Source organism: Balaenoptera borealis (assembly GCF_965194805.1).
Source record: "Balaenoptera borealis genome assembly, chromosome: 2".
Taxonomy (NCBI): Eukaryota; Metazoa; Chordata; class Mammalia; order Artiodactyla; family Balaenopteridae; genus Balaenoptera; species Balaenoptera borealis.
Window position 1 is genome coordinate 170,902,914 of NC_138867.1, and position 16,178 is coordinate 170,919,091.

Genomic DNA, 16,178 nt, shown 5'->3' on the forward strand with positions numbered 1-16,178 from the left:
CTGAGCCCGCGTGCCACAACTACTGAAGCCTGTGCACCTAGAGCCTGTGCTCCGCAACAAGAGAAGCCACCGCAATGAGAAGCCTGTGCACCGCAATGAAGAGTAGCCCCCGCTCGCTGCAACTAAAGAAAGCCCGTGAGCAGCAATGAAGACCCAACGCAGCCAAAAATAACTAAATAAATAAAATTTTTTTTAAAAAAAGAAAAGATAGGGGTAAATCTTTGTGACCTTTTATTTGACAATGGATTCTTAGATATGATACCCCAAGCACAGGAACAAAAGAAAAAAAATAGATAAACTGGATTTCATCAAAATTAAACTTTTGTGCTGCAAAGATGCATCAAGAAGGTGAAAAAAAACAACCCACAGAATGGGAGAAAATATTTGCAAATCATATGCCTGATAAGGTACTTGTATCTAGAATATATAAAGAACCCTTAACTCAAAAAGACCACAAAATTAAAAAATAAAGTATGTGAACAGACATTTCTTCACCTCTAAGAATGTAGACAGATGGCCAACAAGCCGCTGAAAAGATGCTCAACATCATTAGTCAGTTATCAGGGAAGTGCGAATGAAAAATACAACAGATACCACTGCACGCCCACTAGAATGGCTGGAATCATAGAATGGCTGGAATCAAAAAGTCAGATAATAACTAGTGTTGGTGAGATATGAATAAATCAGAACTCTCATATATTGCTGATGGGGATATAAGTACAGCCACTTTGGAAAACAATCTGGCAGTTCCTCAAGAAGTTAAAATGTTACTATTTGACCCAAATATTCCACTCCTGTCTAAAAGAAATGATAATACATGTCCACACAAAAACTTGCATCATAACAGAATTATCCATAATAGCCAAGAGGTAGAAACAATCCAAATTCTAAAGAATGAATAAACCAAATGAGGTATGTGTCCATACAAGAGAATATTTTTAGGCCATACAAAGGAATGAAATTCTGATACATACTACAATATAGATGAACACTGAACACAAGCTAAATTGAAGAAGCCGATCACAGAAGACCACATACTATGTGACTGCATTTTTATGAAATGTTCAGAATAAGCAAATACATGGAGACAGGTAGTAGATCAGTGGTCGCCTAAGGCTGGGGGAGCATGGGGGTTGGAGAGTGATAGCTAAAGGGTATGGGTTTCTTTTTGAGGTGATGAAAAGGTTCTGTAATTGTCTGTGCTGATAGCTGCACAACTGTGAATATTATTAAAAACTACTGACTTGTACACCTTACATGGATGAACCGTATGGTATGTGAATTGTATATCAATAAAGCTGTCATCAAAATAATAATAATAATAATAATTAGAAGCTTTTTCTTCACTTCTAAGTCTGGAATTTTTAAAAATATAGTGTTTATACTGAAACTATCTCTATAAACTAATTACTTCTGGTGTCTTCAAAGTAACTTTTATCACCCTTCCAACGCCCTCTACAGTTGCTGGTTGTTACAGCTGTTCTTTTTTTTTTCAACTTGCTTTAGAATCAGTTTTGAGTTTATTTTTTGCTAGCTATCATTCACTTCACCCAGATTTTCCAAGTTTTAATACCATGCACTGTCCACCCTCTACAATCTGCTCTCTGTTCTCTTTTGGTATACCCCTTTTATCAGCTCCCAACCCAAGAATCTCACCTTGGCAAGATCCCTACAGCTTCTCTGTTGCCAAAGCCAACGGACATTTCCCTTATCTTTCCATATCTCTCAATTGCATATGCCAATCCCAAATCTCCTCAACCACCCAAGCCAGATCTCTAAGCCCATCCCACTGTTGAGAATCATTGCACTGAGAAAGACCAGAGATGAATCTGATGGGCATGGAAAAAGGTTGAGAAATGCTATTTCTTACACCCCTTTGCTGCTATTATCTGCTCATAAATCCCATCAGCCTCCTCCAGGGTGATGGCAGCCAAGACTCTCTTTCTAGCCCAGACCGGGTCCTGAGCCTCTCAGCTCTTTCCCTACTGCAAAGCCCCACCACCCTCACTTGATCTCTTACAGACACCTCTAACCTAGGATGTCACCCATTCAATGAAAAAAAAAAAAAAACCCACCTACTCTGGCTTCTGTGCTAGGCACTGGGAATACACTGGAATGCAAGACAGAATTTTTTCAATTTCTTGCCAAACTCGCTCCTTTCCCTGTACCATATACCGCCCTCCCCATCAGAGCAGCACCACTGTCCACCAGTTAAGGCAGAAATCTGCGACATCCCAGACTTCTGGTCACTCCCTCATGCCAACCTCCTGTTCACTTCCTTAAACACCTCTTCTATCCTGCCTGTCTCTTCATCTCCAAGGTGGAGGCATACCTCTGGCTTGATACTGCAGCAGCCCTTCCTTATCCCCAACCTCCCTCCCACAACAGGTGCCCGAAATCTCTCGTCCAACACCAACTCTAATCCTACTGGTCCCCCACTTAAAAGCTTTGCTGCCTATAGGAGCAAGATCAGGCCCCTCAGCCCAGCCCTTGGGAACCTTGTGTCCAATCCCTCCTCCAACAACACTTGCACCATACACTTCTCCCTGTTTGGTTTCTGAACCTAATGTGGCCATTGACCCATATGCACATGGAGGTCCCCATATCCCACAGACCTTACTTCTTAAGGTCTAGCTCTGATGCCACCACCTGCCAGGCAGGGTCCCCATTTCCCACCCCTCTCTCGGTAGCTTCGCTGACTGCACTGGGCTGGAAATGTCTACATCTTCCTGCGCCCTGCAGTCCCTGCAGTTTCTCATGGGCAAGCAGGGGTTATAACCCCAGGACCTCCCCAGTGGTCTCACTCACTCAACCCACAGGCTGGTGGGAGGGCACTGGTGGCCACTCACCCTGCGGTTCCGGTTGTGATCCATGGTCTTGAGGTGCTTCTGAATGATCCCAAACTGCATGGGAATGAAGAGGTCACAGGCTGCACAGTGGGCTGCCTCTACCTTCTTCACAAAATGTTCCATGGCAATTTCTGTAGAGGGGAGAAGGAGGGGAGTTGCCACTGGTCCCAGGCACCTAAGAAAGACCCAGGAGTTGGGGGAAAACAGCAGACCAGCTCCTCACCTCACCCTGCCACTTCCATGTGGGCCTGAGGCTGTTCTCAGTGACCCTCCCTGGGGGAACAGAGGGGTGTTGTGACCCCACTCTGAGAACCAGAGGAGGGAAGGCTGAGGTCCTGCCTGATAGGACTGGGATGGAACCTCCTCACCTTGGGTCAGATCTTGGTCTCTGTAGATCTGCTGGATCAGACCATCAAGGTCCTCCACGGTTTTTCGGAGCTCCTCTGTCTTCTTGGTCTTGTTGGCAACGTAGTCCTGCCAGAGATCCCAAGGAGATATTAAGGTTTGTGTGGGCTGCTCTATGTCCTGAGGGTAAAAGCAGCTGTACCACTCCAAGGCTCACCTGCAGAAAGTCAGCTGTCTGCTTCGGAAGCTTGGTGCCTACGTACTTAAAGTGTTCCTTGTGAAACTTGCTGTCCAGGTGGCTGGCCATCTCATCCTCGTAAAAGGTCCGGTATTTGCAGAGAGAACACACAAACTGGATCCTGCCACAGGAGGGAAATGAGGGACTGAGACCAAGCGGGTCCCCGGGAACAGTGCTGTTGCCTCACCCAACCCAGCTGCGAGCCCTGAAACAGGCCTTGCTCATGGGCCTGTGAAGTACGGTCCCAGCAGGGGAACAGGCTAGGACCAGTGGGGTTGGGGGAGTGGAGAGGGACAGAACGTCTGCAGGCTGCAGTTACTGCAACGTAGGGGACAGGGGAGGAGCTCTTCCTTCCCGTAGGCAGGAGGCTGAAGCCTGAGGCAGCAGCTGCTGCAACAGGCAAGGAGTCGCTGGAAGGTTGCCGGAGGGCATCTCTACCAAGGCTGGGCAGGAGCTTGTGTACTTGGCCCAGCTGGGGACCGGAAGGAAGGATGCCCTGGCGTGAGCCAGGTGGCCCTGAGGTGCAGAGTGGAGTACGCAGTCCCGAGGCAGGGCCCGAAAAGGTGCTGCATCTTCCTTCTGGGGTCTGAGGGACTGCAAGGCCCAGCCCATCCTTTGCTCAGAATGCTTGGGGGTGGTGTCGGGAGGGATGGGAGGCAAGCAGGCCTGGGCACCTGCTGCCTCATCTTCCTCTTCTGAGAAGAGACCAGTCTGAGCTGGAAGGAGGGCGCCCGCCTGGCCTGCCAGAGGGCAGCCTGGAGTCACCTGAGCGAGGTGCTCTGTCTGGGCCTCGTGTCCACAGCAGAAGCCCGGGGTCTGGGGCCTGGGCCGGAGCAGGCCGCCGTGGCAAGGGGCGGAGGAGGCCAGCCGCCACCGAGGCCTTGGGGCAGGTCCCTACCTCTGCCGGACGTCCTTATCTGGGCCACGGGGTCAGCTTTGTCTGGAGAGCCCAGGGGCCAGGCGCCGGCGAGGCTGAGGAAGGTCCAGCAAGAGCAAGAGTCTGAGGCGGAGGAGGAGGAGGCAAGCGCCAGTGCGGGAGCCCTGAGGGCAGACAGACCCGACCAAGGGGCGTGAAGGGCTCAGCCGCAGACAGGCCCGGCCTGACAGGGCCGGCGGGCAGGGCAGAGGGCAGGCCCGAGGCTGCCACAGCCCACAGGTGCTGCCATCTCTCCTGAGCGCAGTGACGGCCTCTTGGCAGCTAGCTGGGGTGGCACAGGCGCCTTGGACCTTGAGTCTCTGATGAGTTGGCCCCCTCCCGCAGGGGCATCAGGCCCCCAGTGCACCTTGGGGCTCGTGCGCCGAGTGACCTAGTGCTGGAGCTTCTGGGCAACGGTGGTGAGCAGTGTCAGATCTCAGGCCAAAGTCGCTAGCGGTCGCCAGGCGGCCGCAGAGGGGCAAGGGACGAATCAGGCCTTGGGAGCTGGGCCTGGCGGAAAGCAGGGTCCATGCACGGCCGAGCAGGTGGCAGCTCCCAAGGGAGGCCAAAGGGCGGTGAGGCAGCAGAGCTATGGCCCTGCTCTCCTGGAGGCAGCCCCAGAGCGAGGCAGAGGCAAAGGGGTGGAGGGAAGCTGGTTACCTTTCCACCATGCGGTCTCGCTGCCGCTTTTTCTGCTTGTCCTGGCTCTTTTTGCCTGCCTGCAACTTGCGCTTGGTCTGACCACTCTCATCCTGGGTGCTCAGGGACCCTGTGGGAACAGAGGGGCACAGTTACCAGTTTGTGGCCTCTGGCTGGATCATCCACCATCTACTCCAGAGGGTCCATTCTGAAAGCAGCTGTCGAGCAAGGCCTCTGGCTGTGAGCAGGGCTGGGTACCCTGGAATGGGTGGGGAGTGATTTTGGCCTAGGCCCTGAAGAGGGGAGGACACGTGCTGACCCCACCACTCTCCAGGACATCTATACTCTGCAGAGTGGGCCACAGGGAGGCTGGAAGGTAAAGAGAGGCTGTCTCAGCGGGGACACTGGCACAAGTTCAGAGGGTCCAGGTGGCAGGATGCAGGAAGGCCTCAGTTGGGGCCTAAGAGCAGCCTCCAAGGGTAAAGTCCCCAAAGCTTGCATGGCCCTGCCCACCTCACACTAGGCACCGCGGCAACAGTAGGCTGAGGCTGGATTTATGGTTAGGTACCTGCTGGCGCTCATCACTTGAATAGGGGGACAGGGACTCCCAACAGGGGCTGTGGAGGCGCTAAGGGAAAAGACACGCAAACCAGAGCCGTAAAAACTGCACCAAGGGTCCCGGCTTGGACACCAGCCATTAAGGACTCAGAACTGCATGTTACTAAGGGCCTGAGGGCAGGGGGTGTGCCTGGGGTTCCCCCACACTTTTGCTTGCTGCCCCCACCTGAAGGCAAAACCAGTGTACTAGGCAGGGGCCATCGCCACCCATAGCCTCGGTCTGGGAAGATTAGCGGCAGAGTGGGAAGGGGGTGAAGAGGGAGGTTACTCCCTACCAGCACATACCCAGCCACACAAGGGAGGATCCAAGCTGGACACATTTCTGCCAAAACCCTGCCCTTGGCAGGACCCCTCCCACCACGAGCACCTGGAAGAGCCACCCCAGCGCCCAGGCCACTCAGAAGACTCACCCTTCTCTGCATCCTCTTTGCCTTCTTCCTTTCCGTCCTCTTTTCCCTCTTCGTCTTCTCCTTCCTAAGACACAATTTCAAAAATTCAATGTTAAAGCATGTATAGCTGTTCATAACAGCTGTAAATGACTAGGCCCTGTTCCAGGGCAGGCACTGAGCCAGGAGCCTCACAACCTCCCAACAGCCCTTGCACAGAGGGCTCACTCTGCCATTTTTCTGATAAGGAAATCCAACCTCTGGTTAGGCAGCCTGCCAGCAGCTTGTGCTCTCTACCAGACCTCCACCTCCTTGTACTAGTCATGTGTGCATGCAGGGATGACTCAGGCAGCCCACTGTTCACAGGCCTCACCTACAGACAGACCGAGTGCAGGGCTGGGGCAACTTACTGCTCTGAAGTCCTTCTCCACAGCCTCAGCGCCTTCAGTGCCCTCTGCAGCTTCCCCCTCGGTGCCCTCGTCTGAAAGGTAAGAGGAAGCAAGCTCAGCCCAGGAGCCCCAAGAGGCAGAGGGCAAGGGTCGTGCCAGTGCCTGGGCCCACCATTGTCTGAATCACTGTTATCGGAGCAGTCCGTCCGGGTGGCTTTGCTGTCAGGCTCGTCGGGACTGCCACATTGCTTTCTCTTCTTTTTCTTGGTCTGGGTCAGAAAGAGGGAGCAGGGTCAGGGTGGATGGCTCCAGGCTCCTCGCTCTGCTCAGTCACAAAACAGGAAGGCCTCCTCCACTCACCCGAAAGTCAGCTGTGGTCCAGGTCTTCCAGGTCCGCCTCATCTGTTTCATGCCATTGCCAAACCCAAAGCCAAAGCGGGAGCCACCTGGGAAGGTGCCCCCGCCACGCATGCCCTGGAACATGCCGTACTCAGGGATGATGTTCTGGGAGAAGAGGGAGGGCAGCCGGGAGGCACCAGGCATGCACTGGCCCCGGGCCCCCATGGGGTCTTCCCACACGCGCCCATAGCCTGAGGCCATCGGCCGGCCACTCCGGGAGTCCCGGGCCCAGCCCTGAGCCCGTGGGCCAAAGGTGTCGCCACCACGCATGCGGAACTGGTCGCGGTAGGCATCATACTGGCCCTCGCAGGCCACTTCCATCTCAGGGTCAAGCTCGCCGTAGTCATAGCCCGACCGGAACAGATCACGCTCACTCAGGACGGCTCTCGAGTCACAGGCCTCGTACGAATCATATCTGCAGAGGCAGGTGGCAAGCATCAGGGAGGGCCTTGGGTCCTATCACCCTTCTGCTCCTGCCTGCCACCAAACCTCCCTGTCATGGGGACAGAAAACCCACTCCAGCACCTACCCCATTGATCCCCATCAGAGGATCAATGTTCGGAAATGCCAATTTAAAAGGCCTCTCAGGAGCAGACTTCTAGAAGCCAGAAGGGCCTCTCAGATGATGTCCCCAAGCTTGCATGTGGGCCACACCAGCTTGAGGACCCTAAGAAGGACTGACTATTAGGGTAAAGTAGATCTCAGTTAGGAGAAGAGACAGCCCACAGCCCACAAGAAACGTGCATGTGTCTGCGGCAGTCACAACATCCAAGGTTGCTCCTCGAGGGGCAGAGCCAAGCACCCCAGCATCCTGCAGTACATGGGCAGTTCAGCACATCAGTGTTTGTCCACTGGGGCTGATGACACCCATGAGAGACTGCCAAACCCTTCAAAGCCCAGCACCCCTCGAAACGAAAAGGAAGACGAAACAAGGAATGTTGCCAGGAAAGACAATGTGACCTTGCCCAGGGACAAGAAAAAGAGTTCTTATGAGCTCATATCAACCCTGAAGCCCAGGACAGGGAATCACATCCTACATAGCAACTGGGAAGGCAGGCCAAACATTCTGCCTGCACAAGACAGGGCACCAGAGAGAGCCGTTCTAACCATGGCTGCAACCCACAGGCCCAGACCCCACATGTCTCTTTGCCAAAGCTGGGTAGTCAGGAAGCACCAGCAGCATGAAAGAAGAGGTCGGTGCTACCCAATTGCCACGCCATCCCTCAACCCTGCTCTCCAGCTCCAGGTACATAGAAGGTACATAGGCAGCTGGCACCAGCAGCAATGTCAGCCCAACTCCACGGCCCCCCGCCCTCCCCCTGCCTGCAGTTTCACAGCCTCAGCTCCAAGCACTATGACTGTCAGGCAGGGGATGTGCTGGGCATCCCCCAACACTTTTTGCTTGCTACAAAGCCCGTGCAAGCAAAAGCCCCCTTGGTACCCTCCGCCCCCTAGTGGTCCTGGGGCCTCACTTGGCCCCATCAGTGCCTGGCCAGGCCCCTCCTTACTCTCTGCTCTCTCCCATTTGTCAGCTGGAGCCATTAGGCCACTCCACTCCATCCTGTGCCAGAAATACATGTGCCCTCCTCATTGAAACCTCTCACTAGGGCACAAGAACTTCTAGGCCAGCACCAGTTCAGACAATGACAAATGCCCACAGCATGATGCTGTGGGGTAGGGCAGATCTGAGTGGGAGGCCCAGCTCCACTATTTACTCCTGGGTGCCTGTGGGCAAGAGGTGTGACCCGCCTGCGCTTCACTTTCCCCATTTGCAAAGTGAGGATGTCAACAGTTCCTCACGGGCACTTCTGAGGCTCAACAGGTACATGTTTATAAGGCACTGAAGGGTGGCCAGGACATGCCCACATCTTCCTTGTCCCTTATGTGGGATGCCCAGCTCACAGTGGTCAGCCCCAAGGGTTCATCCCACCCTTCACACCCAACCCAATCTGTCCTGCCCTGACAGAACGCAGGATGTAAAGTATCAGAAGAATGTCAAATGGCTATCTCCAGAGGGAAGAGCCATTTAACAATGCTCCTGAGAAGAGCCACTCAGAGGGTACAGTGAAGCCAGCCCAGTCTGGGCTTGTTCCTCCCTCTAAAAGCTGGAAGAGAGGCTCACCATCAGGCAATGGGGGAGGGTGGAGGGAGGAGGGGACACAGGCCAAAGAAGGGAAGTGCACTGGACCCCAAGCAATCTCTGGGAAGCCCCAACAGCAGAGCAAAGAAGGAGAAAGCAGACGTAAGAGGCAGTTCAGAAGAGGGAGACGCCAGGGGGCAATAGGCAGGAGGTGACCCTGCAGAGCCTCAGCCCCTAGGCAGGTGTCCACTCACCTTTCTCCACCTGAGCCGTACACGCCTCCTTGTATCATGTCTGTCTCCAAATGCGGCACCATATCTAAGCGTTGGTTAATTCTGGACAAAACGGAATCAGCACTGGCACTACCCATGGCACTAGGGTTTGCATTTGTGTCAGAGCTAGGCATTTCCCAAGAGTTTGAAGTGGCCATACCATACCCATAGTTGGTGGTGTTATCCTGGCCATAGCCATAGCCATAACCATAGTTCTCGTAGCCTGCAATGAGGGAGACAGAAAGACAGACAAGATGGAGGGGACGAGGAGAGACAGACAAACACAGAGACGAGGACACCTTCGGTCTCAGAGACAAGACTGGATCTTAGCGACCTAAGGCTGGGTGGGCCCTAGTTCATACTAATAAGGCCTCCTGGGAAGGAGTAGCCAGTTCCAGGGCACCTGGGACCCCCAAAGGCAACCCCCACCCCGAAACCTTGGCTAAGCTGGGCAGTGGCAGAAAGACTCAACCAGTTCAATCCCAAGGGAGAGGAGAATGATCATGGGTAAAATACTTGCCTCTGTTTGTCCCAGAGCTCCAAGATCCATATCCTACAAAAAGTAAAAAAGCAATTACACCTATAATTGCTTACAATACAGTAAGAGTTTAATTCAGGCAAAAAGACAATGATTCCTAGAACCTGAGTGGTTACAGGAGACTGAACTTCCCCTGAGAAGCCTTGAGCTTGAGAGCACTATATAAATGACCCAGGCCACTTGCTGCCCTGGTGCCTGACCTTTCGTGGCTCTGACCATCTGCTATTTAAGGAACCTCCCATTCCTAACACTCTCAGCTAAGGAATTTGGCTCCTATACGCCTTCCTTAAAAAGCCAGAATTGGAAGATTACTCCTGCCCCTGGCTAAGCACCAATCAGAGGAGGAGGAGAGCAGTTTCCAGTGCCTTACACCGACTCTGTGCTGTACAAGAAGCTCAGCACAGAGCTCACATCCACTCTGAAATCGTGTCAATCAAATCACCCGACAAAGCCATATGGAGCAGAGAAACTGACTGCCCTAGTCCCTTAAGTGTCTGTCTTAACAGGGAGAACCACCAAACAAACACTTGAATTGTGAGTGTGCTGTGCTGGAACACATAAGCAGAGGGAGACAAAACACCACTCTCCCAGCTTGAGAAAAGCTGTTGAGAAAACAATCTGGATTATAAACTAAATATGCTTTGGATTTTATTACAGCATATAAGAAAAATTCATTCCTTCAAAAACATAAAGCCACTGAAAACTGACAAAGTGCAAAGCCAAGAGGGACCTCTGAGTCAAGCAGACATGTTTCTTTCCCAAGGGAGTCTATTAGAACAGGTGACCACTTTTCCAGTGTCTCTGGTGAGACCTCAGAGTTACCTGCTACTCCACACTGTCTACCCTGCAGACCGACAGGTCATGCTCATCCCAGGGCAGGGGACCAACCTCAGTGAGACAGCAGTGTGATGAACAACAGAATCCAGCCACAGGAAAGCAAGACTGCATACACTGAGAAGATGAATCAGAATGAAGGGGGGTGGGGGCAGGCTGAGATCCTACACTCAGGTTCCTCCTCAATCCACTGCACAAACGAATGGGGAGACACTGGAAACCAGCAAGGAACTTTAGACAAACACTACTTTAATGAACCGTGGGCATGCTAGAGCTCACAAAGCAAAAATCCTCTTCAGCTGGGGAAACCAAAGCAAGGGCTTCTCATTCGTTTGTTTATTCAACAATTATCATGCTCAGAGGACACGGAACAGAGGCTGGCAGTCCTGGGCACTCCTCAGGCCCAGAGCACTGTGTGTTAAAGGAGACGCTAAATAATTAGAGCAGCAAGGGACAGCAGCTGGAAATCATGTAAGGAGTGAGTGGTGAAAGAGGCGTTCTGACAGGCAAGAAGAGAGGCTGGCAGAGCCATACAAGGAGTAATGCACTTAGTCCCAGCAGCTAACAAGAGCCTGGCCACATGGCTGTTTGCACCCAGGACAGTGGACACTAGCTATTCAAAAAGAGACAGGACTGGGAGGCAAATGCAGACCCATTGGGGTTATGCTTGTGAGGCCAGAATAGGATGTCCCTGCCCCACCCCAGGCTTCCGCTACTGAGGACTTGCCAGAACGGAGCAAAGAAGCACAAGGAAAGGAAGCAGGAGTGAGCATTAACGCTGAACACAAGGACAGGTTGGTGGCTCCTATGACAGGGGCAGGCAAGCACTCCCCATGTGCTACTTGCTATGCCCAGAGCAACCTAGACTCCCTGATGGGCTCCCCAACCAGGTCCCTTCGGGGGGAGGGGGAAAATCTTTGTCTACACTATGTTCTTTGGCGACTCCCTGAGACCTGACCCTTGCAAAAGAACATCGGAACTAACTTCCATCCACAGAGATGAGACCAGGGATGACAAAAGAGAATTTTAAGAATATAATTTATTTTAAAAAGGAAACAACAAAGAAAGAGAGAGAGTAAAGAAAAGGAGACAGTCGTAGTAAACAATAAAGAGCAAAAGTAGAAAACAATGTAGGGACTTCCCTGGTGGCGCAGTGGTTAAGAATCCGCCTGCCGGATGGACCTACAGTCTGTCATACAGAGTGAAGTAAGTCAGAAAGAGAAAAACAAATACCGTATGCTAACACATATATATGGAATCTAAGGGAAAAAAAAAAAAGGTCATGAAGAACCTAGGGGCAAGCCGGGAATAAAGACACAGACCTACTAGAGAATGGACTTGAGGATATGGGGAGGGGGAAGGGTAAGCTGTGACAAAGTGAGAGAGTGGCATGGACATATATACACTACCAAACGTAAAATAGATAGCTAGTGGGAAGCAGCCGCATAGCACAGGGAGATCAGCTAGGTGCTTTGTGACCACCTAGAGGGGTGGGATAGGGAGGGTGGGAGGGAGGGAGACGCAAGAGGGAAGAGATATGGGAACATATGTATATACATAACTGATTCATTTTGTTATAAAGCAGAAACTAACACACCATTGTAAAGCAATTATACTCCAATAAAGATGTTAAAAAAAAGAATCCGCCTGCCAATGCCGGGGACACAGGTTCGATCCCTGGTCTGGGAAGATCCCACATGCTGCGGAGCAACTAAGCCCATGCGCCACAACTACTGAGCCCACACTCCACAACAAGAGAAGTCACTGCAATGAGAAGCCCGTGCACTGCAACTAGAGAAAGCCTGTGCGCAGCAACGAAGACCCAACGCAGCCAAAAATAAATAAATTTAAAATAAATTAAAAAAAGAAAACAATGTAAACATTCAACTTTAAGGTAATAGTTAATCAGAACAGATTATAGCCAACCTACTCAGTGAGATCACATAGGCATCAAAAAAGAATCTAAGCCTTATGCTGCACAAGGAAATGCTTCTAACAGTAAGCAAAACAAAACCGTAGACACAATTCTAGCCACCTGTAAGTTATTCAACTACCTAAAGTAACTATGCTGACAAAAGTTAAATATAAAATGATGGGATCTTGGTTGACTGTTTTTCAAAATGTTATTTAAATGCTGTTATATTATTCTTGCAATCTGAGCCAGAAGGAAAAGTAAAAATATTCCTATTGCTTCACAATATGATTGTCTATGTAAAACTACTCCAAAAAATCTACAAAAAAGAGTTACTAGTGAATAAGTAAGCTTAGCAAAGGTTTATTACAAGGTCAGTATACAAAAATCAAATCTTTACATACCAGCAATGAACAACTGGAAACTGAATTTTTGAAAACTATCATATACCATACCACTAAAGACATGAAATACTTAACTGTAAATCTAACAAAATGTGTGCAAAAAACTACACCACCAATGTAAGAAATCAAAGACCTGAACAAATGAAGTGGCATACTGTGTTCATGTACTGGAAGGCTTAATACTGTTAAGATTTCAATTCTCCCAAACTAATCTATAGATTCAAGACCATTCCACTCAAAATCTCAGCAGGAATTTTAATAGAAATTGACAAACTGATTCTAAAATTTATATGCAAAAGCAAAGGAACTATAATATCCAAGTCAATTTTGGAAAAAGAACAAACCTGGAGGATTCACGTTTACAAATTTCAAGACTTACTATAGTGATCAAGACAGCAAGGTACTATAGGAAATTCAGACTCAAAGATCAATGGAACTGAATTAGAGGCCAGATACAGACCCACATGTATATGTTCAACTAATTTTCAACAAAGGTAAAAAAAAAATCTTGACCTATACTGCACACTTGGTAGAAATATTAACTCAAAATGGATCACAAAATAAAAGTAAAACCGAAGACTATGAAACACCTAAAAGAAAACTTAGGAGAAAATCTTTGTGGCCTTGGGCTAAGCATAAATTTCATAGATACACCACCAGAAATCACGATCTATTAAAGGAAAAATTGGGACTTCCCTGGCGGTCCAGTGGTTAAGACTCTGCGCTGCCAATGCAGGGGGCGCGGGTTTAACCCCTGGTCGGGGAACTAAGATCCCACATGCCACGTGGTGCGGCCAAAAGACTTAAACAAACAAACAAACAAAAACAAAGAAAAGACTGATGAATTGGACTTCATCAAAATGAAGAATTTGTATTCTTCAAAAGACACTGTCAAGAGAATAAATAGATAAGCTCCAGTCTGGGAGAAAATATTTGCAAATGGCACATCTGATAAAATGCTCTGTACCCAGAATATATAAACCTGAGGGAAAATAATTCAAAAAAGATGTGTAATGTGGGACTATGTCTGATTAAAAGGGTTGAGGCAGGGAGGGCAGGACAGAGAAGCCATGCAAACCAAGTTTCTCCTCATTTATGAACTACTTGATACCTCCTTACTCATTTTCAGAACATTTTTTTAAAGTATTTTTAAAAACTAATTTATTTATTTATTTTTGGCTGCACTGGGGTCTTTGTTACTGCAGGCGGGCTTTCTCTAGTTGTGGCGAGCGGGGGCTACTCTTTGTTGTGGCGCACGGGCGTAGCTGCTCCGTGGCACGTGGGATCTTCCCGGACCAGGGCACGAACCCGTGTCCCCTGCATTGGCAGGCGGATTCTTAACCACTGCGCCACCAGGGAAGCCCAATTTTCAGAACATTTTAATTCTCCCCCCCCCCCCCCGCCCGCCCCGAGACTATCTGCTAATACTTCAGGGAGCTTACTTATGTCCACTTAATCAGTGACTCCTGAGGGAATGTGACTGTATAGGCTTAGTCTTTCCCTAGACCTTGGCCGTAAAACCAATAACCCATCTCAGTAACCAAGGCAAAATCCTTTAAAGAGGGCTCCTTCTTGACAGACAACTAGGGTCACAGTTCACAGAAGGACAGCTTTACTGGCAGTTCTGGGCTGCTGAAGGACACCAACAGACCATCTATGGATCCTGTCAGGTGGCTACTTCTGAATTAGAGATTTAGTGTGTCTGTCCAGAGTTGAAAAATCAATGAGAAACCTTCTCTCAACCCTGTGTGTGAGGAGCCTGCTGGCCTGACTGTGTCTCTAAAGGCCTGCTAGATTCAGACAGGCAGCCTCTCCCACACTGGAGTCTCATGCACTACCCTGGGGCTAAGTAAATGGCTTGGTTTCTGCTCAGACCAATCCTTTGGACTTTTTTTTTTTTTTTAATTACTATTTATTTATTTTTTTATTTTTGGCTGTGTTGGGTCTTTGTTTCTGTGTGAGGGCTTTCTCTAGTTGTGGCGAGTGGGAGCCACTCTTCATCGCGGTGCGCGGGCCTCTCACTGTCGTGGCCTCTCTTGTTGCGGAGCACAGGCTCCAGACGCGCAGGCTCAGCAGTTGTGGCTCATGGGCCTAGTTGCTCCGCGGCATGTGGGATCTTCCCAGACCAGGGCTCGAACCCGTGTCCCCTGCATTGGCAGGCAGATTCTCAACCGCTGCGCCACCAGGGAAGCCCAATCCTTTGGACTTTGATTGGCCGTTCTCCTTCCCAGACCCTCAAGGGGATTTTCTGAAGCCAGATCTTTGTCACAGACCACAGGTACTTCTAACAAAATGTCAAAGGGTCAAAGGAACAAATCTTTTACAGCCCCAAGAACTCCAGCTTGCTCAATAACAGACATCTTTCCCATAATTCCCCAAAGGGAAGCACTGGCTATTCTAAGAGCCCACCATACCATTTCACACAAGTTTGCGTTTGGAAAAGACAGTGTGACAGCAAAGTTAAAGGCAACTAATAAAACACCAGATTGCTCTGCCACTAGAAGAAGGCAGAGCATGCACCCTCCAATTCCCAGGGGCCCACACTTACCATAGTCACAGGTGGGCTGAGCACTTGTGTCTGAGTATGTAGAATGCAAAGTGGTTTCAGATCCCTGGACAAAGCCTAAACAGAGGTACAGTGTGGTTAATTTCCCCAAACAAGTTGCATGAAAATGATCTAAGACTACCTTTCAGTGGAGACTCGCTGGCAGACCCTCCCATCACTGGAAAGCCACCAAAACCTCTAGCTTCTGAACACTTTAATTTCACCTCCAGAACATATTAACCAATGGAGAGGCAGGCTATGTTTAACTTGCTATGCCAGAAGAACTGGATAAACACTTTTAAACCTTCAAACTAGTATCCTCTTTTGATAAATGGGTACCCAAATTATTCAGTTGAATGAGGAAAATATTTATATCAAATCACTGAAAGGTGAGCTCCAATTCAAAAAACAATGGGGGGTTAGTTTTGAACAATGTTAAGGTAAATAATACCTCTTCCATTCCCCCAAATCTGAAGCCCAAACGGCTTTGTATTTTTTAGTTTTCCCATAAAAAAATGTGTGTATTACAATTACCTCTCAAAGGTAATTGTAATTTCAATTGCATTGGGGTTAGCATGTTGACATGGAATAAGTATTATAGATTATACATATAATTTCTATCCTCTCAACTCTCATACTATTTCTCAACTTAAAATGAATCAGTACCAGGTAAGGAAAATCTGAACCTCTACCAGAAACTACTGCTCTCAAATGCTGATTATAACAGATTATGATGAATCCTGACACTATCTTTAAAACTACACGTTTAAAACATTTTTTAAATGATTTACACTTAGCACTGAAATTATGACAG

At 49.4% G+C, this 16,178-nt stretch overlaps 1 protein-coding gene across 1 annotated transcript in view; it reads right to left on the minus strand.

The window, feature by feature from the left end:
• The window catches only part of AKAP8L (A-kinase anchoring protein 8 like), a 29,453-nt gene that overhangs the window by 7,409 nt on the left and 5,866 nt on the right, over positions 1 to 16,178 (minus strand). Inside the window, exons 2-13 of the mRNA XM_082382889.1 lie at positions 15,368 to 15,442; positions 9,652 to 9,684; positions 9,297 to 9,354; positions 9,114 to 9,194; positions 6,741 to 7,194; positions 6,553 to 6,649; positions 6,402 to 6,472; positions 6,016 to 6,079; positions 5,009 to 5,117; positions 3,412 to 3,553; positions 3,218 to 3,323; positions 2,850 to 2,980 (exon numbers count right to left, since the gene is read on the minus strand). Of these exons, the coding sequence (XP_082239015.1) occupies positions 2,850 to 2,980; positions 3,218 to 3,323; positions 3,412 to 3,553; positions 5,009 to 5,117; positions 6,016 to 6,079; positions 6,402 to 6,472; positions 6,553 to 6,649; positions 6,741 to 7,194; positions 9,114 to 9,194; positions 9,297 to 9,354; positions 9,652 to 9,684; positions 15,368 to 15,442 (1,421 nt within the window). The remainder of the gene's footprint in view (positions 1 to 2,849; positions 2,981 to 3,217; positions 3,324 to 3,411; positions 3,554 to 5,008; positions 5,118 to 6,015; positions 6,080 to 6,401; positions 6,473 to 6,552; positions 6,650 to 6,740; positions 7,195 to 9,113; positions 9,195 to 9,296; positions 9,355 to 9,651; positions 9,685 to 15,367; positions 15,443 to 16,178) is intronic.